The sequence below is a fragment of the Vicugna pacos genome, chromosome 23, assembly GCF_048564905.1.
Source record: "Vicugna pacos chromosome 23, VicPac4, whole genome shotgun sequence".
NCBI lineage: Eukaryota > Metazoa > Chordata > Mammalia > Artiodactyla > Camelidae > Vicugna > Vicugna pacos.
The window spans coordinates 6,420,348-6,445,432 of record NC_133009.1 but is presented as its reverse complement, the minus strand read 5'-3'; the positions used below and the strand labels follow the sequence as shown (position 1 = coordinate 6,445,432).

The 25,085-nt window shown below is 50.9% G+C and overlaps 1 protein-coding gene across 6 annotated transcripts in view; it reads right to left on the bottom strand.

Moving 5' to 3' along the window:
* Positions 1 to 25,085, bottom strand: part of PLEKHA6 (pleckstrin homology domain containing A6) — a 136,582-nt gene that overhangs the window by 28,636 nt on the left and 82,861 nt on the right. For all 6 annotated transcript variants that reach the window (XM_072948391.1, XM_072948389.1, XM_072948392.1 and 3 more), the window contains exons 4-8: positions 11,876 to 11,956; positions 11,063 to 11,177; positions 5,960 to 6,064; positions 5,239 to 5,311; positions 2,584 to 2,684 (exon numbers count right to left, since the gene is read on the bottom strand). In XM_072948391.1, the coding sequence (XP_072804492.1) occupies positions 2,584 to 2,684; positions 5,239 to 5,311; positions 5,960 to 6,064; positions 11,063 to 11,177; positions 11,876 to 11,956 (475 nt within the window). The remainder of the gene's footprint in view (positions 1 to 2,583; positions 2,685 to 5,238; positions 5,312 to 5,959; positions 6,065 to 11,062; positions 11,178 to 11,875; positions 11,957 to 25,085) is intronic.

Genomic DNA, 25,085 nt, shown 5'->3' with positions numbered 1-25,085 from the left:
GATCTGCAATTGCAACCCACCCGCGGTTTCGCTCTGGCCTTCACTGATACATCTGTTTGATGCGGGGGGGGGGCACCCAGTGAAACTTTAGGCTCTGAGGCCTCAGGGAAAAGATGCTCCAGGGTGAGATTCCTTCTGGGACCTCCAAATACTCCCCAGGTGAGACCCTCAATCTCCCAAAAGCAGCAGCTGGCTTTGTGCATCCCACTCAACACAAGGGATCCCGATGTGACTATGCATCTCAGACGTGAACCTCACTTTGGCCCTGACCCTCTGGAGGCGAAGCCCTGGGTCTCTGGGGGTAGGAAGGAGAGAAGGGCTCCTCTGACCAAAGACCAGGCTCTCCTAAGTAGCAACGTCAAGTCCACACCCTCCAAGAGCTTTCCCAGCCAGACTTCGTCTACCTCGGTGCCTTCCCCAACGCACTTCCTTCCCCGGGAGCCATGGCCCAGTGAGGGAGCGTCTAACTCCTCTAGGTCCTGCCAGTCCCCACCCTCCTGTGGCAGGGCCCACCGTGTGGGCAGAGGCAGGGAGATGCTGACAAAAAGCCAGTGAAGTTGTAAGGAGGCATCTGGGGTTGAAACTGCACAGGGACATGGAGAGCAGGGGTGCAGGCAAGCCCTCCGAAGTGGAGAACGCAGGGTTATTGCGGAGGAGAGGGACACACAGAGGGGACTAGCGGGTGTGTCCTGGGCTGCAAATAACTAACTTGCCAAGTGTCTAGTGACTGTCCTGTGTGTGCTGAGCTCTGCTCTGGGCACCCGTCACCAGGAAAGCAAAGACATGCTCTCTGCACTTGAAGAGCTCACGATCAGGCCGGAGGACAAAGCATGCCCATGGAAAAACAAGGAGAGAGCAAAGCCTGGGAACAACAGCTTGTGACAGGGGAAGGCAGAGGGCCTGGGAAAAGGCAGGACAGTCAGTGGGGCGCCAGGAGGGGACACCAGCCTGGAAGTGCGAAAGGGGACCAGAGAACTGAGGGAGGCGCCCCATGGGGCGAGGCCACAGAGCCTCCATGGGGCTGTGTTAGGGAGAGGTTAAGGCACTGAGCAGCCGGCTGGGTGGGAACCGTGCTGGCTCGTTACTGGCCAGCCGAGGGCTTCTCTTGGTGGCCGCAGCAGGACAAGCCGCCCATCTGTCTCATCTCCCCTCCCTTCCCTGGGGAAAGGCCACTGAATGGCCACAATCGGAACCCTTTGTGGGTCACAGAGCACAGCCCTGAGTTGGGTTTCAAAGAGGCAGCGCACGCCTCAGGGAAAGGGGAGGGAGGGGAGGAGCTGATGGGCGCAGAGGCCCGGGGCTTGTGGGGGGGGGTGCGTCAGTCACTCCAGACGGTGATCTGCCGTGGGCTGCCGGCAGGGCTCCGGGCGCCAGCGTGCGCGTGTCTGTGCACAGGTCTGGAGGGGAGGGTGAGACAGCCCGTCTGACTGTGTGGGTGTGTGTGTGCGTCTGTGGATGGCAGGACTGTTTGTTGTTGGTTAAACAGCCTGTGTCTGCTTCCCCAGCTACAACCCGGCTCCCGGGAGCCAGAGTTCTATTGATTGTTCATCTGCAGGCAGGACCCTGGGGGGCTGGAAACTATGTGCCAAAGTCTCTCCCGGTTTCCCCCGAGCGGCACCTGAGCTTCTGTCCACCTGTCTTCTGCGGCCAGGGGACCAGAGCTGCAGGACAGAAAGGGGCAGCATCTCTGGGACCCCAGGCGCTCAGACACTGCCCTGGAGTGACCTGTGGGTTTTCAAGGTCTTAGGCAGCAATTCGCAACTAGGGGAGAGAGGGCTTTGTGCTAAGAAAATGCACAATGGTTGATGTCATAACTTTGTATTTGGAAAATGAGAAAGAACCTATGATCTTTTGCATCATAAAATACAAAAAAGGGCATGGAATGTTTTTTATCGTTTTTAGTGGGCCGTGAATTTTTAAATGTGGAGAAATACTGGTCTAGGATGAGCTGCAGCAGCTCAGTTTCGATGGGTAGATCCCCGCACCCAGGGGTCCCAAGAGTCGTGCTCAACAGGCAGGTGAGGGCCATCTCCCTGGGCCCTTATTCCCCCAAACTGTGCCTCAGTGAAGCCTGTAGCTCTTGATTATAATAAAACTCAATTCCTAATTTTCTCTGAAGATTGAAAATTGAGTAAGTTTGACTAGGCGTCTAGTTCCCTAGGCACATGGTGGAGTGGAAGACTTTCCAGAACGAATCTCAGAACCATGCCAGCCCACAGCTCCTGCCTCCGCTGGATTTCCCAGGTGCCACTGGGCAGAGGGTCCATGGGCTCAGGACGTAGCCATTTCTCTCCTAGGAAAGACTGTGGGACCAGCGAAGCACACCTCTACAGGCTTCCGCTGGGGAGGATTACCCGCCTGATCCCTGAGAGAGGAGAAGGGTGGCCGGGTCCGGCTCCCATGAGCCTCACAACAGCCAGCACTGAGTGCAGGGACCACTGCCTGCTCCCTCCCCCGCCGCTGCCACTGCCACCACTCGGGGTTTCCTAAAGGAGGTGGTTCTTGATCCTGCTCCAGGCCCCCAGGCTCTAGAGGGGCGGGCCTCCCTGCACCCCCTGACCTGGAAGAGGAAGGCCAACTGACCTTAAAGGTGTGTTTCCGGCTGATGTTGTCCGAGGGCTGCACCGCGGCCACCCGGAAGCTCAGGAGGGGGATGCTGCCCAGAACGCTCTCCTCCTTCTCATCTGTTGCAAAAGGAGGCTCAGTGAGACGTGTGTGTGTGTGTGTGTGTGTGTGTGTGTGTGTGTGTGTGTGTGTGCACGCGCGCAGTGGGGAGGGGAGCGGAGGCGCGAACCAGCCCTGCTGCGACAAACGTCCCCAAATACTCGCTGCTCATTTACTGTGTGTCAGGCACTCGAGGCCACCACACGACTACACAGCGCATGGTCTGCATGGCACCAAGGGGCACGCTCCCTGCAGTTGGGGAACCGGGGAGCGTGGCTGCCATGCAGACAGTGTTCTAGACACAAGGACTTAGAGGTGCATGCGAGAGGGGTGGTGCCCACACTCAGGGAGCTTACATCCCAGCACACGAGCACACACGCACGTAATGGCCGACACCGTGGAGCGCTTGCTGCGTGTCAGGCGCTGCCCCACGTTAAAGCCTTAGCGGATTTAAGCCGCCCAACAACCCTACGAATGGGTACTGTTGTGACCTCCACTTTATAGGTAAGGAGGCTGTGACACAGAAAGGTTATGTAATTCGTCCAAGGTTACTTAAGTGGAAAGTGGTGGATGGGTCTTTAGCCCACAAAGTCTGATTTCTGAGCTAGCATTCTTACCCGCGCTCCCACCCGCAGCGCCTCTCCCCACAAGACAATCCCAGCAGCGCTGCCGGACAGGACAGCGATGGGAGGGCACAGTAGAGTGGACACTTGCTTCTTTGGCTCTGGCTCCTCTGGGTAGCTGTCTCTGAGGTTCTCCCAGCAGCTGGCTTTGTCCTCTCCTGACGAGTCCCCTCCCCTTTACAGTCCCCAAGTCTGCTCAGGAAGACACGCCCCTGCGTGGCCTCCCGGCCTGCTGGTCCCCGGGATCAGGCTAACAATCAGGCTGTTGCATAATTCATCCTGGATCTCTGAAGGAGCCTGATGGATTAGCTAGCTGGGCCCCAGCTGTCAGGAGGAGACCAGAAAGAGCAGGGGGTAGGGGGGTGCTGTGTGGGAACTCTGAGCTACGGGCCAACTGGAAGGCCATGGCAAGACCCTCCCCACTTCCCTGGGATGGCTCTTTATTCCCAGGGGCTGGAGACCCTCTAAAACCCTCAACTAGGGTTCAGGAGAAATCTCTTAGGGGTTACAGACTCCACTGGCCCCCTCTTTGCTCTTATTCATCACCTGTACAAGCTTCTCGGCCTGCGGCCCAGATTCCTGCGCAGACCCCAGCTTGGGACCCAGAGGAAGGGCTAAGCTGAAGCTCTGGCTGGGAACCCAGAGCTTCTTCGGGAAAGCAGAGGCTGTCATTCCCAGGAGGAGACGGGCCCCCTGCCTGGGTGGGTCCAGTGTTTAGGGGGTGTCCTGAGAGCTCTCAGTGGATAGAGACCCTCCCATCGCCGTGCCCCATGAGATCAGAGCTTTTTAAGGTTCTGTCCTCACGCCAGGCCCGGAGTGTCTCCTCTGCAGAGGACCCCCCACCCCTTTCCTCCAGCTTCGGTCATACTCTGGCTCCAGAGTGGCCCCATGTCCCGGGGCCCAGCCTGAGCAGATTCTTCTCCCTCAATCTCAGGGTTCCCTCTGGGTAGACCCTGCACAGGCAGCCCCCACCTGATCTCTCTCCCCAGGGTTCAGGTGGCAGCAACTCAGGGCACAGGGACAGCAGCGCTGTGGGGGGTCACCGGGTACAAGCTTTGTTTGCCAAAGTTAATGATTCACTGAATTGCACCCAGGAGGCTGAAGAAATCAGGACTCTGCCTTCCCCAGGGCATGGAGGGAAAGGACACAGCCACTCCTGCTGCAAAATCATTTCACCCTCTCTCCTCCTGGTGCCCAAGTCGGTCTCCTCGTGCTGCATCAGTGTGACGGGACCATCGCTGTCACCAGCGCTTGCTAGTTTCCTCTCTGCCCTCCTTTACATATTGTTGCTGTACGTATTTTAAAAATAACTTCCTAGAGGCTGCTGTACCAGTTATTAGATCTTTGCCCTCCTTTTTTTTTTTTCAGAGTGGGGAGGGTAGGGAGTGAGCACTGGGGCAGCACAGAGGGCAGAAGCTGGGGGATATTCATTGATTCCACATTGCCTGAGCACCTACTATGTGCCATGTGCTGTTCTGGGTGCTGTGGATACAGCAGTGAACAAAAGTGACCAGGACCTCCTGCCCGCACAGATAGGATCCTACATTCCAGTGGGACAGGAGGCTGATCAACATACAAGCTCCAATTAGCAGGTGACCTGCTAGTGGTGTCTAGACTAAACCTTCCTATTCTTCGTCCTCTTCCTCTCCTTCCCATCCCCTCCCCTGGACTTTACCATCTGTCATAAGAATGTCTTGTTCATCCACTGCACCACCAATCAGAACCTAGAGCTCTGCCTGAATCCTAGTAAGTACTTGGTAAATATCGCTGAATGTGAAAAGGGCAAGGGAGCTTTGTCTTTATCCCACTGTCACGCCCGCTGGTGCTGGAGACCACAGTGGGGATACCTGCCCTGGCGCCTCCCTGAAACATGCATCCGAAACAGAGCCCAGTGACAGGGCGGGATGAGAAAGGCTTTCCGCAGCCCCGGCCCGACCAGGGGCCAGCTCACCTTTGTAGTAGAAGAGGCAGCGGTCCACCAGGACGAACCAGCGCTTGTTCCACTGCTTAACCCCGGAGCTGGCCTGCAGGACACCCGGGAGAGACAGACAGGAGGGTCTGTGAGCTGGGCGTGCAGTGGAAGGACAGCGGCCCTGTTGTAAGGACAGCCTGCCTCGGGTTGCAGCTCTGCCACTGACAAGTGGCAGCAACCCCGAGAGCCCTCAGCGGCGGGGACGACGTGGCATTACTGCCTGCGACCTTCCAGCCCTGTCGTTCCGGGCCTCAGTGCCTCCCCCAGGGAAGACAAACAGGGCAGCGATGAGCCAGAAGGAGTGAGCAGAAGGGCGGGCAGGGGTAGCGGCAAGGTCAACGGGCAGAACCGCAGGGCCCCTAGACTTACAGGGGACACCCTCGTCCCTTTAGAGCAAGACTGACTGAGCCAGCACTGGCTGGTGACCTCACACGTTTCAAAGTCATTGCGTCTGCCTGTCAGGAGACCTGGCTGGACTCCCAACTATGACACTAATTTCTCTGTGTGATTAGGGGAAGATACTCAACTTCTCTGAGCCTTTATAAAATCAGGAGATTTGTTCCCAGGGATACACCACTATAGGTTCGTGGGAGGACAACACGGGAAAATATACTCGGATCATTGTAACTACAGAGGAATTACGGCGCTCTGAGGACAAAGCTGGGGGTCAAGGTGGGCAGAGTGGCAGAGGAGGCCTCACCTGCTTGGAGAGCCAGCCTGCCTTGGTGACAGGAGCATTGGGGTTCCGCTTCATGGAGTGCGAGCGCTTGCCGAAGGCGATGGCCTTGCGGGATGTCCGGGTCGCCTGGGGCGGCAGAGAGAGAAGCCACCTTAACTTACTCGCCTCCTTCCTGCTCCGATGTGACTGCGAGGCGACCAGCCTTGGTGGGAGCTGCATCGCTCGAGATGGGGGCCGTCAGGGGAAGAGGCCCAGGTGAGAATCTTAGATCTGTTACTGACTCAAGGGCACAGACTTTCAATCCTTTGGCTCTTTTCTTACTGCTAAGTGCTAAGTGCACACCGACATCATCATCCTTCAGTCCTGTTCACTCTATTTTTAAGGGGGAATTTTTTTTTCTTTTTTACTTTTTTTTTCTGTTTGGGTCTTTTTTTCCTTTCTGAGTTATAGTCAGTTTACAATGTTGTGTCAGTTTCTGGTGTACAGCACGATTTTTCAGTCACACATGAATATACATATATTCATTTTCATACTCTTTTTCACCGTGATTACTTTTTCTAAAATAAGGTTTTTTAAAATTAGTTCAGTTTTTCTTTTTTCTTTTTTTTTTTTTTTTGCGGGAAAGGGGTTGGAGGTGATTAGGTTCATTTAATTATTTTTTAAATGGAGGAACTGGGGATTGAATCCAGGGCCTCGCGCGTGCTAAGCGTGCCCTCTACCACTGAGCTCTACCCTCCCCTGTCCTGTTCACTCCTGAAGGTCCAACACACCACAGAGTAGGGAGGATGCATGGGCCTTCTCGTAGCTCTTTATTGCCACAGGGACACCACCATTCCTCCCCACCTTCTGGCAACAATCTCTCTCTCTCTCGAAGCACCGCTGATCTTTCTCTGTTTAGCCCTTCTCCCCACGATCAGCTTCTGGATCGTTCTTTCAGTGTCTAAGGATCTGGATATCCATCATCCCCTTCATTCTAACTCTTGCCATCACTGTGGACAATTTTATTGTTCCACAACGAAAGAAGAGGATGACCCACCCAGTGGTCTAACTTTCAACTACCCTGATGTCCTCAACAACCAAATCCTCCACCTCCACCCTAGCAGCTCCCCAACAGCTACACCCTAGACCTGGCCAGCCCCCAAGCCCCTTCCCCACTCACATCATCGGTTTTCGTACCCCATCTTGGGCTGTCTCCTTCCATCACTCAACCACAGCAGCTTTTCGACTCCACTGCTACTCCCAGCTCCTAGATCCTTCCCCTTTTCCTCGGGACTCATCAGCTACCTCCTGGTGTTAGTTATTTCCCTACAAAGCCTAGGCCCCCTGGCGGACTAGATTAACTGCACCCTCAAACACCCCATCCACTGACTTTCTGCCTGATCCTCTCTGAAACCCCAAATCCCAGATTAACCAAATTATCCCCTGCCCCTGTACTCACAGCCAGACTATGGTGCTGCTGAAGAAAAATCACACCATGGTGCAGAGGAGGCCACCACGGCCCACCCCGATCCCAGCCGGACTCAGCCCCACACAGCAGCTCCAGTGCACACCCTCTCCATTCTCCCAAGCCCTGCAACACTCCCGCCTCTGCCTGCCCGACTGTGGCCTGGATCCTCCCCGTCAAGAAAATTGAGATAATCAGACACGCACTTCCTCAATTTCACACCCGTTTACCTAGAAAATAACTGCCCTTACCATTACCCTTGTCTCTTTCCCCTCAATGTCAAAAGAAGAGGCGTCCTTCGCCTTCCCAAGGCTAACGTGTCCAGCCCGCTGTCTCCTCTGGGGCTCTGCTTCACTGATAATCTCTCTAGCCTGTCTTCATTTATTCCTCCTCCACTGGCCTCTTCTCCTCAGCAAACGCACCCAGGTCTCTCCATCTTAAAGCACTTCTCTGCCTCTCTCTCCCTCTCCTCGCGCTCTCTGTCGCACACCCACAAACACCTGGTGGCCCCTTCACCCTACACCCGCTGTCCACCGTCAGGTAACACCTCCCTCCCTTCTCTCTCTTTCTTTTCAGAGACAGGCTACCGAGAAAAGTCCTGACTTCCTCTCCTCCCTTTATTCCTAAACCTCCTCCACCTCTCTTCTGAAATGGTTCCTGCAACGTCACTGAACTCAGGTCACTCGGTCCCTGATTATGAACCTTTCCGTCCTTCCTGAAACCCTTCTAGTGGCTTCCATGACAGTACTCCTTCCTGTCCATCTGTAGCCCGTCCTCCTCAGTCTCCACCTCTACTCAAAGCGCTGGTGGTCCTCAAGCTTATTCTTTTATTCCCACCATGCACTGCGCCTGTGTAATCTCACGCATACCCCTTGCCTCAGATATTAGCCATGGGCTGCAAACTCCTAGTCTATAGCTAAGACCTCTCTCCTAATCCCAGTCCATTGGGTAACCAGTTGTCCAACCAGGGTTGAATAAGCTCCAAAACCAAACTCATCCTCTTTCTAACCAAATGTGTTCTTCTGTGTTTCTCATCTGGGTGTGTGGCCCAAACCAGAACCCTGACCCACTGCCGCTGTCCCTCCTCCCCGCGACTCCTTTACACGAACATGTCTGCGGGGCCGATGAGTCCACCTTCTTCAGGCTTCTCAAGCCTGTTCTTTCCCCCCAGATGCCACCGCCGTTGCCTTGCAGGTCCCCTCTTCTTGCTGTCTACCCTCTGTAACAAAGTAAGGTTTTCTTTCTGAGACACAATATTAATCACATTACTCTCCTGCTTAAAATGTCTCACTACCTCTCATCACTAAGAAGAGAACACAGATCCCCAGCACAGCACACAAGGTCAGTTCGGTAAGATCTGGCTGGGCTGTCACCAACCTTCGGCCACTGCACCCAACAAGGCCCCACCTCTGGTCACACCAAACTCCAGTGGTTCTCCCCCATCCCCCTAGGGTTCTGCTCACCTTGCTCCCATGTCCACTATCAAATCCCAATTCATCCTATAAAGCCCAGTGCAGGTCCCCCTGCTCCACGAAACCTTCTGTTCCCCAGAGTACTCAGAGGCTCCCTCTTCTCAGTATGTTGTCGGAGTCTGAAGCTTGGCGCACCGCAACGGAGCTGTGAGTCTTCCATCTCCCTCCCTAGTCTGCATTCCTTGTAGAATCTTTGTTTTGCTCATCACTTTATCACCAGAGCCTAGCAAGGTGTTCAGCTAAAAATAAGCACTTAGTAAATACTTGTAGAAGGAAGGAAAGAAGAAATTGGGGTTTATTGCAAAATACCTCCAAAATGGGGGAATGAAATGACTTCCTGCGGTTTACTAGTTAGAAAAGTCAACATACAATGGTGGAGATCAACTATCTGAAGAAGTCATCACCCCCCAGAGAACAGGCGAGCCCCTCAACCTTCCCCTGTTCTCTCAGTCCGTCATCTGGCATGGTGTCACCTGCTCTCGGCAGCCTGCACGCTGCTCCCAGGAGTTCACCGCTTCAGCCAGTCTCCTGCCAACCCCTCAGCACCCTTGCCTCCTCATCTTTCTGCCACAGCTTCCCAGCAACCCTCAACCTTAGGTCAAGCCAACCACCTGCCAGGCAAAGTGCACTGCTGGAGGCAAACCACACACACCTGTGGACGGGAGCCGCTGATTCGGTCCAGGACCTCGGATGATCCTTCAATACTACCAGGCAACATTCCAAACATCCCTTGTTGATCGCTGACCCATGGACATATTCTCCACCCACCCTACTCTTCTCGGCAGAAGACCCTACCTCCTGCTTCCCTGCACAAGTTGGAAACATCAGGTCGGAATGTCTTTAACTTCCTAGAACCCCACCCCCAGCTGCGTGTAACTTCTACACGCAGCCTCAGGAAGAGGGTGCCTCCCCGCTCTGGGCTGACAGCACCTCTGGGTCTGACTCCTGTCTCCTGAGAAACATGACTCATTGGCTGTGCCCTTTCTCCTGAAACTATCTAATGGGTCATTCCCCTCCTGCCCTGAACATCTTACAACAAAACGAACAAAGAACACCTCCCTCCATCTCAAGGATCTCCAAGCTCCCGCTCTCCACCCCATTTCCCTTGGCAGCTGAGTTTCTTTAAACATATCTTTTTGGAAATATTTCAAACATTTCAGAAAAGCAGGGACTGAATCACCATTTGTGCTGTTGTTTTTTTCCCTCTAATAAAACATGACAAACAGAGCTGAACCGCCCTAGGGGCCCCTCCCCGATCTCATTACCTTTTCTTCCTCCCTAGAGGCAAGCACTGACCCAAAATCCGCATGCCTGCCGCCCAGGGAGATGCGCTCGTCCTGCAAGTTCATCTATAAAAATGCAGTCTTGCTTTTCCTGTTCGTACATTTTACATAAACGGTATCATACTTTTCATAGGCTACAACTTGCTTTTTACTCAACAATATGTTCTCAAGATTCATCTTCATTGCACACCTAGCTCCAGTCCATTTTTGCTTTTGGAAGAGCCCTCCATCTGATGACTATACCACCATTTATTGTCCAGTTTCTTAGAAGAGCAGTTTCTACTCTTCAGCGTTCCTGCATCTGCCCTCCCATCTCCTCTTAAGCCCTCTCCAGTTTGTCTTTGTCTTCTGCCCTCCTTGCACCGCCGGAACTGCTCTTGTCAGGGTCTCCCGTTACCACGATGTTGCTAAACCCCAGGGATGCTGTCAGCCCCTATCTTCCTGGACCTCTTTGCAACATTCTTCTCTGCTTACTTCTTCCTCCCTCCTCCCTTTCTGAACTCCAAGTTGACGGGTCCTCCTTTTGCTCTTCTCCAAGATCAGAGGTTCTCAGTGCGGGTGGGGCAATTTTGTCCCACAGGGGACATCTGACAATGTCCAGAGGGACATTTCTGGTTTCACAGGACAGGTGTCACTGGCATCTAGTGGGTAGAGGCCAGGGATGCTGCTCAACGTCCTGCAGTGAGAGGCTGGTCCCACAGCACAAAGAATTATCCAGCCCAAAATGCTAACAGTGCTGAGGGCCCCGGTTCAGACGCTGGTCTTCTCGAAGGTTCTGGTGTGAGCCCTCCTCCCCTCCCGCTCTCCACAACCCCTGCCTCACCTCCACCTGCTCTTCGGAGCCTGCAGAAACAGAGAGGTAGGCCAAATCCCAGCCGCTTCCCAGGGTTCCTGCCCCACGGCCTGCCTTGGGGGCCAGACTCACCCGGACACTGGGCCGCTCTGGAGGGACCTCGGACACCATGTTGTGGTTGGACAGGTCACTGTTGTTGGTAGCCGGGCGTTTCCCACCTGCTTTATTGGACATGTCCAAGGCCGATCTGATTCCAAGTTGACCAGACAAGAAAGAGACTAGTGAGAACCAAGAAACAATGGAAGCCACCCAGCCCTTTTGCCAACCCTGCCACTCACTGCCCCAGCATCAGCACAACATTAGGTCCCCTAAGTGCTTCTCAGGGCTCATCCCAGCTTCTGCCACTGCTCCTCTGAGATTATATGCCAGTAACCCTGGACAATCTCCTTTTTCTTTCCCACAAATTTATTTTAAAAACCTAGAGTCTAGGACTCTGGAACTCTGTTTCTTTTTAATTTAAAAGACCCAGTGGCCCAGTGGACTATGAGAAACATTAAATTATTTTTTTCCCTCTCATTTACTGAGGTCCACAGTGAGGAGAATTAGCATTGGGTCCTTGATTATATCCCATCCCCACACTACTGCCCTCAGAGGCCCCTGGGTGATGGATATGCCAACCTTAGGTCTGCTCCACTTGTTTAACTCAGCCCATGGGATGCACTGACCTGAGCTCTGCAAGATTCCAGGAAAAGTGAATGAGGGTTCAAGGCAGATGGGTCTCAGAAGTTTCTAGTCCTCAGAACTGCGGTGAGCGATCCTAAATCCCTCCCGCTCTCCTTTCTGTCCCCACCTCCCCGTGCCTCCCTCTTCCCAGCTGCACAGCAGCAGCAGGGTGATGGTGGTTAAGGAGGAAAAGGCGAAGCAGCAAGTCGGGGGCAAACGTACGTTTTCAAGTCAAATTTTTTGTTTTCTTCTGGGACCTGGCCAGTCAATGGGTGTAGAAATGTGTTCCGTCTTTCATTATGGCTGTAGAGGCAAAAAAAGAAAGCGAGAAGTTGTGGTCAAGACGAAGAAGTCAGAGACACAGGCCAGAGGGTGGACAGTCCTGGGCAGTGGCAGGGAAGCTGACCCCACAGGAGACTGTCTTTCTGTCCTCCAGCAGGACCGTGAGTGGCAAGAGGGAGGGCTGACCTATGGCAGCAGCAGCTGCAGGGGGTCTGGCTGGGGAGGACACCTTTTCCCGACAGGCAGCATCAGTTACTTACTGGAGATCCCCAGCCTGGAAAGAAGCCCCACTTAACCCTTTCAGTGGCCATCCTGGGCATGTATGTGCGGAGGGGGGAGGGGCTCCAATAATCAAGGCTGCGCATGGCTGGTTCCCTCCCAGGGGCTCCACACAAAAACTGCTCACTCATTACTTGCTGAAAGAATTCTCTTGTGACCTTGGACTCCTTCCTCTCTTGCTTTATGTCCCATCTCTTTCTTTCAGTGAAATGAGAGATTCAGAAATTCCACCCTTGAGCTTAGGCTGGGCCCCACGCCCACTCCAAGTCCCGGGCCTCCCCGTTGAGGGGCTGAGCGATGTAGCTGAGACCTCAGGAGCTATCCGGTATGGAGGTTAGGGCTGGCTCAACAGTCAGATCGAATTAAGGGATGCTATGGCCAGGGAGTGGGGTACTGTGAGGACAGTCTGCTGGACGGCAGCGGGGGACATGGACCAGGGGTGGGGTCTGTGCAGAGGCAGATGGGAGCAGTACTGTGGAGGACTTCCTCTGGGAGGTCCTGCTGTGGCTCTTCTGGCCGTCAGGCTAGCTCCCTGGTGGTTCTGCAGGGAGACTGTGGAGGAAGGGCAACAGACAGAGCTTAGAGAGGGGGGTGCAGAGGGTCTAAGTCGTAAATGGCGGCCATTTGAGATGGATTCTGCAAGCAGAGGACCACCTGGCAAGAAAGCTGTAGGAGATTCAAGCACGCAGCCAGTGGGGGGCTGGAAGAGTTTTACGGTCTCCATCACCCACCCACTCCCCTTGAGAGATACTGTGAGAGCCCAGAGCATGCTCAGTCCACCCCCAGAAGCAGGTGCTTGGATGGAGCCTGCTGAGGCGGCACCGAGGCTCCTAACACGGGGCCACCAGGCACTCCCACAGCGAAGGGCCAGCACTCTGCTTGGCAAGTGGCAGGTCAGCTAGCACCAGGGGAAAGAGACCTCTGTGTGGTCCCTTCAGCTGCATCAAAGGTAAAATAACCTCTGGAGAGCCCATTTCCTTAGCCCAGGACACGTCCCAGCCCTTAGGCTATCTGCTGAAACTAAAGACAATAACAAAGGGTTTTTTTTTTCAGCGTCCAAACCAGTCATATTCAGACTGAATCCAAAGACACGTACTAGACAGAGAAGAACAGTGGGCAGTGGCTACAGCCTATGTGGAAATCCCGGTTTTGCATCCTGGACTTGCCGGCCAGGACCCTAAACCTGGCCAGTATCCACTCGGCCTGGGTTCTAACTCTAGCACATTGATAACCCGCTCCCTGCTTCTCAAACTCTACTCCTCCCTCCTCCCCAGGTCCAATAAGGATGCTCTCCTCAACTCAGCCACAGGGAACCTTTGCAAGGAAGAATAGTTACTTTCAGTCACCCTCATCCCTGACTCTGCCCCGTCTAGGGGTAGTGGGGCAGGCAGGCAGTCTGTGACCAGTAAGACCCTTGAAGCACCAAGGTCTCTTGTTTCCCAGTGGCACAGATCATCTGCCCCCCTGACACCCCCAGTCCCCTTTGGCCCATTCTGCTCTGCATGTACCCCATGCTAACTCTGCTGGAAACTTTCCTGCAGGCACTGGTACAGATAGACAGACAGACGAACAGACAAACAGACACACACACAGAGGCACACACACAGTCTGCTGTCAGCCGGCACAAGTCTTACAGGGGACACTAAATTGCTCCCTGCCCCAGACTTTCCAACCCAGCAACCCCTACCAATGACATCCTCACTCCATCCCAGCGCTACCAATTTCAAAATAGCTTCCCCTTCACAAGCACTGCAATGCAGCATCCATTGACCTAACTACTGTTCCTTCTCCAGGTCACGTCAGGCCAGCCCCTCACTCTGAAGCCCCCAGATCCGATGAGCTGCCAACTCAGTTCTCACTTAACTTGACTCATGGTTCACTGAAGAAATCCCTACCTGACCCGTCGATCAGCTCGAAACTTCAACATCTTTTTGGCAGCTTTGTCCCCTGTTTGGCAGCCTCAGAGGACCAGCCAGCCACCCTGCTCGGAACCATCCCTCTGAGAAGTAAGTCCTCGGTCCCGCTCCTAGTTCCGTGGCCAAGCTCCAGGCGTGCAGCGGCTGGCACTGCTGGTTCCCCTCCTCCTGGCTCCGGCGCTGGGGAGGGGGAGGGCCTCTCCCTGGGTGGTGGTAGGGGTGCCCAGGTGCCCTAGGGGGCCTGTGGCTTCCCAGCACTCAGCCGGAGTGCTGCCCGGCAGAGTCCCAGAGGCAGAATAAGCGAGCAGGGCACAGCATCCTCTCAGCTCAGGTCCCCGAGGAGCAAACGCAAACACGGAGAAACGGATGCTCGCGGAGCAGGTGTACAACTTCCAGGTAGTCCGACCTCGCTGAGCTAAGGACACGGAGTAGCTGGGCGGGCGGAGGCATCTGAAGCTGCCTCCCTGTCTGCACAGCGCAAACCCATGCCAGCCCCACCTGCAGGAAGACAGCCCCCCCTGCCTCCCCAACTCCTAACCCAGAACACAGGCCCTGGGGCTGAAATCCACCTGCTTCCGAGAGACCCTTGCCATCCCGTGGGCACAAGGGTTAAAGGAAGCTCCAGATTCACGGGCTGCTACCGCATGTTGTCGCCGACTCCGAGCAGCTGAGACTGACCGACCGAGTCTCCTCTCTCTCCTCTCAGCCTGCCCAGCCTTCTGTACAGACGGGAGCAGAATGAATGAGGCTTCTCTGCAGCGTCCCCCTGCACGGTCCCTTTACACACGGCCCCAGGTTGCCTGTCCTCTGCGTGGGGCAGCCCAGCAGGTGAGGAGCAAGTGGGCGTGGGTGTCGTGGAGCTGGGGCTGGTGGCGAGAACTAGCTTCTTTGCCAGGTTGAAATGGAAGGAAAGCTTCTTCCCAAAGCTTATGAGGAAAAGGGTAGCAAGTGGGGCTCAGAGGGGGTCACCATGTGTTTATTTCTGAAAATCTTCCCAGATGCCATATGACAAATTCCAGCTGGAGACTGTCAGATCTGCTCAGGCAAGGGGGTTTGCATTGTCGCTAGCCACTCTGAACTCTCCAGAGACCGAAGATGGCCACATCTCCCCTTTCACAATGTCCTCCGTGTCCTAGGGTGCAAGGGCCCCCCATGCAGGGGCCTTCTGAAGCTCATCTCTTCCATGCCCCTGCCTCCAGGCAGGTCCGCTCTCCAATCAATCTCACTAAGTCCTTGGTTGTCTGAGAAGGGTTCCAGCAAAGGAGGCTCCAGACCCACAGTCACCTTACACTGCCAAGATTTTTGTTGTTGATATCAAATTTCAGTTCCTCTGACTTTTGATATTATTCCAGTTTTGTCTTCGGATGACAGAATCCTGTCTGATCAGCGTGGTTCTTGTCAGCAGCACCAGGCACTCTGTTGACATCATAGTCTGCTGTTACAGCAATTCTGTGATGTCAACAGACACTGAAAAGGAGGAGCTAATCTAATTTTTGAGGTTGAGGACAGAACTCAGTCAGAGAAAAATGCAATGAGTGACTCGTAAAGGACAACATTTCTATTTAACCCATGATGAGACAAACTGGTCACATACGGCTGGGGTCAATAGCTGCTGATTTTTAAGCAACGGATCCTAAATCCAAAAGGTCACTATGTTCAGCTATTTAGTGGTACTTCTGCAAATGCTTTATCCTGGTGACAAGAGGCTTGAACCTTCCAGATCCCACCTCTCTCTGTCCCTAATCCAGCTACTAGAGCCCTGCTATGGTTATGGAGAGCTGGGCCCTCTCCTGATGCCTGCTTAGGACCTCTGCCTGTGCACAGTAGGCGCCCAATAGATATTTGGTGAATGAATGAATGAATGAATGAACAAAAGAAAGTCCCTGTGATCTGATTTAGCTTCTAGCCACCTACCTTTGGAGCTTGACATTCTATTACCAAGGGCTTCCCTACCTTTGCTCTCTCTTAAAAGTAATTACTTCCTCTCCATGAGAGCAGCTCTGTTTCTGCCCCCTCACCCCTTCACTCAGCTCCCCTGCCTGGCTCCCCCTTGAATATATAGCTTGGCTTTGATCCATCTTCATTAGGAGGGGAAGAAAATTAAGCTCATCTGCACAGGAGGAAGGGACAGAGGTGCACTGGGAAATGAGTTTTCTTCCTGTAGATGGCAAAAATATCCTCTTTCCCTTCAAGTTGAGCTCAGGGGCCTCCCACAGCCTTTGCTTAACTTGCAAGTTAAATTACATCTCCCATGCCTGGTGAAGATAGCGCGAGGGAGGAGGGGTTGAAGGCTCAAGGGTTTCCCCTGCCTGCTGAGAGCTCTGAAATCCTCAGGATTAAGTGAGCACACAGAATGCCTGGCTGGAGTGCTTTTCCTTTGCTACTAAACTGCACAGATGACAGGTTTTCATTAGGTTAGACATCGAGAAGAACTTACCAGGTGTGGAACATTAAAAAAAAGGGGAAATAGAGACAGGTGATCAATTTTTTCTCTCCTCTTCCCTTTCTTTTGGGATGTCAAAGGCCTCCATTTCTCAAGGGCAAATGATTATGAATCCATGTCCAAATGGACCTCTCAGATTCCACCCAAGGGAGGGGAGAACCTCAAGCAGTAACGGAGATTTTGTAATGGAGGCAGGAGCATCTCTAAACTCCCAGGCTGCCCACTAGGTGGTCACCTCATCCACTGTACCTACGAAGGTGGTCCCAATGGCAGTGCCATCCATGGAAAGAGAATTTGGCAGGACCAGGCTTTCAGTCCAAGGTCCAATGTGACCTGAATTCTTTGGCCCTTAGTTTTCTCACATGCAAATGAGGTACCTTCTAATTCTATGCAATAATAGATGTAAACTTTCAAACGCGAAATGTTTTATGCACAAGAGATAATGGCTATGATCATCCTGATCATTTTGCTTAAAAACAAACCAAGAAATATGCCAGGTGTCAAAGCTAGAAAAAGCACAAAATCTCAGGCGTAACATGGCTATGGATGGCACGGGGGCTGGGCATGCGGGGACTGGCGTTCCAGAAGTGCCCAAAACAATAAATTATAAAGAAAAGAGCTAGATGCTCTCCATTTTCTAAGCATTTGTCCCTCCATCTAGTTAGGGCTTTTCTACAGTCCAAGACACATCTGCAGCCTCTAAGGGCAGGCACTAGGGACAGCCTCACTACAGAGCGAACTGTGTCCTGATTCATCTCCAAACATCTTCGCAACAAAATCAACCTGGGTCTTCCTGACCCTTTGCAGGCATGAATGTTTGCACACGCGTGCACACACGTGCACATACACACACCCAGGCTGGATGCCCAGAGCTTCCACGGAGATAAATATTGAACAACGAGAGAGATACATTCATCTCCATCCACCCTGGGCCCCTGTTGGCTATCTGCAGTACACCAAGCTGCTTCATCCCCATAGCTCCCAAGAATCAGCCGACAGAGAATGAGCCTAGCCAGACAACGCGTTGGCTTGTGGCATCACAGCTCATTAGGTACAGAGAAGACTGAGTGGGAAGGAGGGCTGCCTGTGGCCCATCCCTCCCACTTCCATCCCTGCAACCTGCCTCCCGCTGGCGAATTCCAAGCTGAGACTGTCTACACTCCAGGGAGGATTCCTGCTGCCAACAAAGGAGGGGAAGGTGGGGAAGGTTCTGGCTCCCGCTCTCCACCTCCCCTCTGGATCCCATCATTATTTCAAGGAGCTTTATGTGCTCCACCTTTCTGTCCCAATTAAAACCAACTCAGTTTACATTTCCAACCATCCTGATAGGACTGATTCCTGAGGCTCCCCTCATCACTCAAGGGAAAAGATACACTTCCCTAACTGGGTTCTTCCCACCAGAATCCTTCTGTTCTCCTGCTGTTGCAACCACACAAAGAGGCCAGAGGGGGTCAGGCTTAGAGGCACCTCTAGGTATTTGTAAGGGGGAAGAGCCCCTCGACAGGACACGGTCTCCTTCCCGTGTGCTGCCGGCAGATGGAGGTACCAGTGCTGCAGGCTCTGCCGACACAGCTGTCAGCCTTGCCCTCGCACGTGCTCTCTTCTCTCCTCCCTGCCCTTGCTCCATCCCTCCTCCTACACAGCATTTTCCAAAATGGCAATGAGAGAGCGTATTTCCCCAAGCAGCTTAGAACATCTGAAAATGCTGGCTACTGGGCTGAGTGTCTAGGAGATAAGACCTGGGCTGCCCCCTTTTCAGCTTACCTCTGCCTACCCTCACAACCCCCTCCCTGCCCCAGAGGGTCAGAGCACCTCTATGAGGACCAGTCAAGGAACACTGCGGGGAATTTCACCCTGAGCTCGGCCCCCACCTCGGGGAGAAAGCAGAAAAGCTGGCTCAGCAGCCAAGGAATGGAAATTACAAATCAGGGGTCCAGACCCAGGTTTCCTCCCTTCCATCATATGTGGGTGCCCGCCCCCAGTCTCTCACTGTATAATCACCTAGCCCTGCCCTGGGCCTGGACATTCCTTTTATTCCAAAAATAGGAAAAAGTAAAACCTCTGACTGCAGTACAAGGGTAGGAGGGCCTTGTACACTATTTATGAGGGTAAAGCTACATTGTGTGTGTGTGTGTCTGTGTGTGCACATGTATATGTGTCTATGGGTGTATATGCATGTGTCTACGTGTGTACATTTGTGTGTATGTCTGTGGGTGTGTGTGTATGGGATGGAGGGGAACGTACATACCCCTCCAGGGAAATTCATGGGGAATCCTCATGCTGATCTTCTACCCTAACTTGGATTCTCTTATCTTCAAACTGATTGCTTTACTTTATAGAATTCCACTTGTCAGTCCACCAACACTGAATCAAGAAGAAATAATGTGTATGTGCAGTTGAACTGTAATGCTTCTATTTAATAAAACTGAAAAAGGAGGGAAAAGAAAAGAAATAGATAACTTGAACAGACTGGTCACTAGAAGTGAAATAGACTCTGTAACAACAACAACAAAAAAAAAACCAAAAAACTCCCTACAAACAAAAGTCCAGAACCAAATGGCTTTACTGGGGAAGTCTACCCAACATACAAAGAAGCAGTTATACTGATCCCTCTCAAACTCTTCCAAAAGACTGACGAGGAGGGAACCCTCCCAAGCTCATTCTGTGAAGCCACCATCACCCTGATGCCAAAACCAGACAAAGAAATTACCAAAAAAGAGAAGTACAAGCCAGTATCTTTGACAAACATAGATGCAAAAATTCTCAACAAAATATTAGCAAACCAAATCCAACAACACATAAAAAAGATTATACACTATGATCAAGTCAGATTCATCCCAGGATCACAAAGATGGCTCAGCATAAGCGAATCAATCATTATGACGCATCACATCAACAAAGGAAAGGACAAAAATCACATGATCATCTCAATACATGCAGAAAAGGCACTTGATAAAATTCAACATCCATTCATGATTAAATATTCTTACCAAACTGGGTATAGAGGGAACATATCTCAACACAATAAAAGCTATTTATGACAAACCCATAGCCAACATAATACTCAATGGTAAAAATTTGAATGCTTTCCCACCAAAATCTGGAATAAGACAAGGATGCCCACTCCCACCACTTCTACTCAACATAGTATTGGAAGTCCTAGCCATAACAATCAGACAAGAAAAAGAAATAAAAGGGATCCAAACTGGAAGAGAAGAGATAAAAATGTCACTATACGCAGACGACATGAAACTATATATAGAAAACCCTAAAGACTCCATACAAAAACTACTACAGTTGATAAACAAATTCAGCAAGGTAGCAGGATGCAAGATTAACATACAGAAATCAGTTGCATTTCTTTACACTGAAAATGAAATATCAGAAAAGGAAAATTTTAAAAAATCCCTTTTAAAATTGCATCAAAAAATAAAATACTTAGGAATAAACCTGACCAAGGAGGTGAAAGACTTATACACAGAGAACTATAAAACACTGATTAAGGAAATTAAAAATGATTTAAAGAAATGTAAAGATATCTCATGCTCTTGGATTGGAAGAATTAATATTGTTAAAATGGCCATACTACCCAAAGCAATCTATGGATTCAATGAGATCTCTATCAAATTACCCAGGACATTTTTCACAGAGCTATAACAAATAATCCTAAAATTTATCTGGAATCACAAAAGACCCAGAATTGCCAAAGCATTACTGAAGAAAAAGAACAAAGCTGGAGGAATAACCCTCCCAGATTTCATACAATACTACAGAGCTATGTCATCAAAACAGCATGGTATTGGAACAAAAATAGACATATGGATCAATGGAACAGAATAGGCAGCCCAGAAATAAACCCACACACTTACAGTCAGCTAATCTTCAACAAGATTATACAAGAATGCAAGAATAGACAGTGGGGAAAAGACAGTCTCTTTGACAAGCGATGTTGGGAAAGCTGGACAGCCACATGTAAATCAGTGAAGTTAGAACACTCCCTCATACCACACACAAAAATAAACTCAAAATGGCTTAAAGACTTAAACTTAAGACAATACACCATGAACCTCTTAGAAGAAAACAGGCAAAACATTCTCTGACATAAATCATAGCAATGTTCTCCTAGAGCAGTCTACCCAGGCAATAGAAATAAAAGCGAAAATAAACAAATGGGACCTAATTAAACTTATAAGCTTTTGCACAGCAAAGGAAACTATAAACAAAAACAAAAAGATAACCTACAGAATAGGAGAAAATATTTGCAAATGATGCAGCTGATGAGGGCTTAATTTCCAGAATATATAAACAGCTCATACAACTGTTTAGCAAAACAAAGAATTCAATTTAAAAAAAATGGGCAGAAGACCTAAACAAACATTTCTCCAATGAAGACGTAAAAATGACCAATAGGCACATGAAAAAATGCTCCATATCACTAATTATGATAGAAATACAAATCACAACTACAATGAGGTATCACCTCACACCAGTCAGAATGGCCATCATTAATTAGTCCACAAATGATAAATGCTGGGAGGGTGTAGAGAAAAGGGGACCCTCCTACACTGTTGGTGGGAATGTAGTTTGGTGCAGCCATTACGGAAAACAGTATGGAGATTCCTCAAAAGACTAAAAATAAACTTACCATATGATCCAGCGATCCCACTCCTGGGCATATATCCTGAGGAAATTCTAATTCGAAAAGATACATGCACCCCAATGTTCATAGCAGCACTATTTACAATAGCCAAGATATGGAAGCAACCTAAATGTCCATCAACAGAGCACTGGATAAAGAAGAAGTGGTATATATATATATATATATATATATACATATATATATATATGGTATATACATATATGTGTGGTATATATATATATATGTGTATACACACACACACACACACACACACACACACACACAATGGAATACTACACAGCTATAAAAAAGAATAAAATAATGCCATTTGCAGCAATATGGATGGACCTAGTGATTATCATACTAAGTGAAGTAAGTCAGAGAAAGATAAGTATCATATGATATCATTAATATGTGGAATCTTAAAAAAATGGCATAAATGAACTTATCTATAAAACAGAAACAGACTCAGACAGAGAAAAAACTTATGGTTACTAGGGGAGAAAGGAAAGGGGGTGAGGAGGGATAATTCGGGCATTCTGGATTTGCAGATACTAACTACTACATATAAAAAAGATAAACAACAAGGTCCTACTGTACAGCATGGGGAACTATATTCAATGCCTTGTAATAACCTATACTGAAAAAGAATTTGAGAAGGAATATATATATATATATATATACATACATATATATACATACATACGTACTGAATCGCCTTGCTGTGCACCAGAAATGAACACATTGTAAATCGACTATACTTCAATTAAAAAAAGAATGAAATAATGTTATATGCAGCAAAATGAATGGACCTAGAGATTATCACACTAAGTGAAGTAAGTCAGACAAGGAAAGACAATGATATCACTTATATGTGGAATCTAAAAAAAAGGACACAAAAATCTTGTTTACAAAACAGAAACAGACTCACAGACATAGAAAACTAACTTATAGTTACCAGAGGGGAAGCGAGGGGAAGGGATAAATTAGGAGTTTGAGATTAGCAGATATACACTACTACATACAGAACAGATAAACAACAAGGTCCTACTGTACAGCACAGGGAACTATATTCAACAACTTGTAATAACTTATAAGGAGAAAAAATATATATATACATATATATGTGAGTGTGTGTGTATAACTGAATCACTATGCTGTTCCCCAGAAACCAACACAACATTTTAAATCAATTATACTTCAGTTTTAAAAAAGTCCATTTGTCTTCTGAAAATGAAGATAAGCAGGGTGAGTATTCACATAAACCACGCCAGTTATTAAAACACTGAAATTCTTCCCTATTGGTAGGTAGAGACCTACTCCGCCCGCCCTCCCGCCTGTGCAGGGCCCTCCCTGCTCTCTGTGACCCGGAGACACCTCAGAGCCGCCCAGGACTCCAGGCCAGCGTCCCTTGGTTGATTAAGGATTGAATGTCATTGCCGGGATGGCCCTTCCTTAACTGTCTGAACACCGACGGCCCTTCCAGGTGTTCAGAACTGTGACTCTGGGGGCAGAGCCGTCATAGGCAGGATGGGAGGCCGCTTCCCCATCACACCCTGACCCGACTTGGAGAATGGGGGCATCTCGGCCCCCCAGGGCTCCTCATGTTCCCTGTCCGCACGCTTTTGCGTGGTTCCTTGTGAAGGGGGAAAGGAAGTGAGAAGAAGAAAAACGGAGCTGCCTGGGCTCCAGCTCCACATTTTCCTCACTTGACCTTCCCCTGAGTGGCCTCCAGCTAAGCCAGACAGAAGCAGAGGAAGAAGGGCTCCTGTCCCCTCCCCTCAGCCTCCAAGATTCCTTCTCCAGACAGTCAGCAGCCTGAAAAAGTCCCAAGGGGTAACGGGCAGGGCAATCATTAATTACCCCTCCTCCCCGCAGCTTTGAGCCGGACCCTTCAGAGACTGAGGCAGCCCAGCTGGCTGCTTCTGGGCCTAAGGACGGTCATGGAACCAGCCCTCCTCGTCCTAGCTCAGCAGATTTGGTCCCGGCGTCCCACAGAGAGCAGTCACCCCACCCACCCAGGGGGAGGAACTTTACGAAGTATTTGGAAAATACTGCAGCTGGGCCGACGCCCCTCCTTCCACACCCTCAAAAGCTACCAATGCCTTCTTGGTGCCCCATCCAGCAATCGGTGAGGGTCAAGCTGTTTCGTGCCTCAGTTTCCTTGTTTTAAGAATGAAACAATGGTAATAAGAGATGACCTGGTTAGGAGACAACACAAATTTCCCACCAGACTAGACAGCAGAGGAGAGGGGACGATGCTCTGAAGAGGGTGGAATACAGAGAAATCGTTAAACTCATGCGGTATCTGGTCCTCACACCAGGAGGAAGGTAAGGCCCATTCCAGAGCCGGGGGCCTGAGGTCCATCGCCCCAGCTATGGTGACAGGAGAGACAAGACAAAGTTCCCATCTCCCTGGTTGTCCCCAGTCCCTGCTACCTCTCCAACCCGAGCACCTCGTCTCCAGGAGAGAAGAGGGAGAGCCCCCCGATTCAGGAGGGAGCCCCCAGCTCCACAAGGCCCATTGCAAGAACACAGGGATGAAAGCCACAAAGCCACTCACTGCTAACCCTTGTGGGTTATAGGTCTGGGGACTGTGTGTGATGTCGAGTGGAGGGCACCCAAAAATGTCAGTCTGGCAGCACCTGCCTAGGGGCAGAGGTGTGGAGGGACAGCCACATACAAACTGCCTACAGCCTAGGCTTTCTTTGTCGCCGTGCCCTGGCCACGCACAGGAACCGAGTGGCTGTCTGATGGAGTGGGAGGAGGGGACGTGTGCTGCTCTGCTCTGGGAAGTTGAATTGTGAGTGAAAGGCAGCAGAGCTCAGGCTCAAATCCTCTCGCCAGGGGATCTGATGAGTGGGTTCCATCTGCTCCGGCCCCTCCTCCCCCTCCCCCCCCCCACTGGCCAGCCGGACTCTGATAAGGGTCTACTGAGCAGAGGCTTTGTCTGGGGGAGCAGAGGGCAACAAATCAATGGCAGGGGGAAGGCAGGAGCCTAGGGACTGCTTCGGGAGGATGGAGGCCCCCACCTCACAGGGCTGCACAGGGTGAGGGTGCCAAGCCACGTGGGATGGCAGCAAAGTTCTAGCATGAGCACTGCCCTTCACCTGACCCCCAGATGGGTCAGCTGCTCACCTCTCCTAGAGTAGCAGTAACGGGCAAGCAGGGACACGGGTGGGTTGTGGGTTGTGGGAAATTTTGAATACCTCCTCCTGCCAGGAGTGAGGACTCTGGAACTTCCCATGTATTCTGGGCTCTTGCTAAAGGCCCGGAGGGCGGAAGACTCTCCCTGGATTGCTGTCTGCTATCAGGAAGATCCAAAAAGATCCTAGGGACGAGGGCCACCAGTGGAACCAGCCAGAAAAAAGCTGTGCCTATGGAGAGTCACTGCTGCCTCCCCTTCTGTGGGCTGAGGGCAATCATCGTGAGCGCCCCTGACATCCCGGAGAGGAACAGTGAGATCTGGAAGGGACAGGACTTGGAGAACTTTTGAAAAGAGCTGTCACATGAAAACAAAGAATGGCTGGTGCATGGCGGTGGCTGACCAGTACTGAGCTCTTTACTTTTCTGGGCCTCAGTTTCCTCATTTGTACCATGGAGTAATACCAGAATTGCTGGGAAGATTAAAGAAGATCACATATTTAAAGCACCTAGAAGCATGCTTGGCACATAATAGTTGCTCAGTAAGTGGCGTTATAATCATTAATAAGATAAAGGAATAAAATAAAACAAGGAGCCCAGTATCCCATATCTGTACCATCCAATTTAGTAGCCACTAGACCTATATGGCCATTTACATTTTAATTAATTAAAATTAAATAAGATGAACATTTCAGCTCCTCAGTCATGCTAGGCACATTTGCTGTGGCT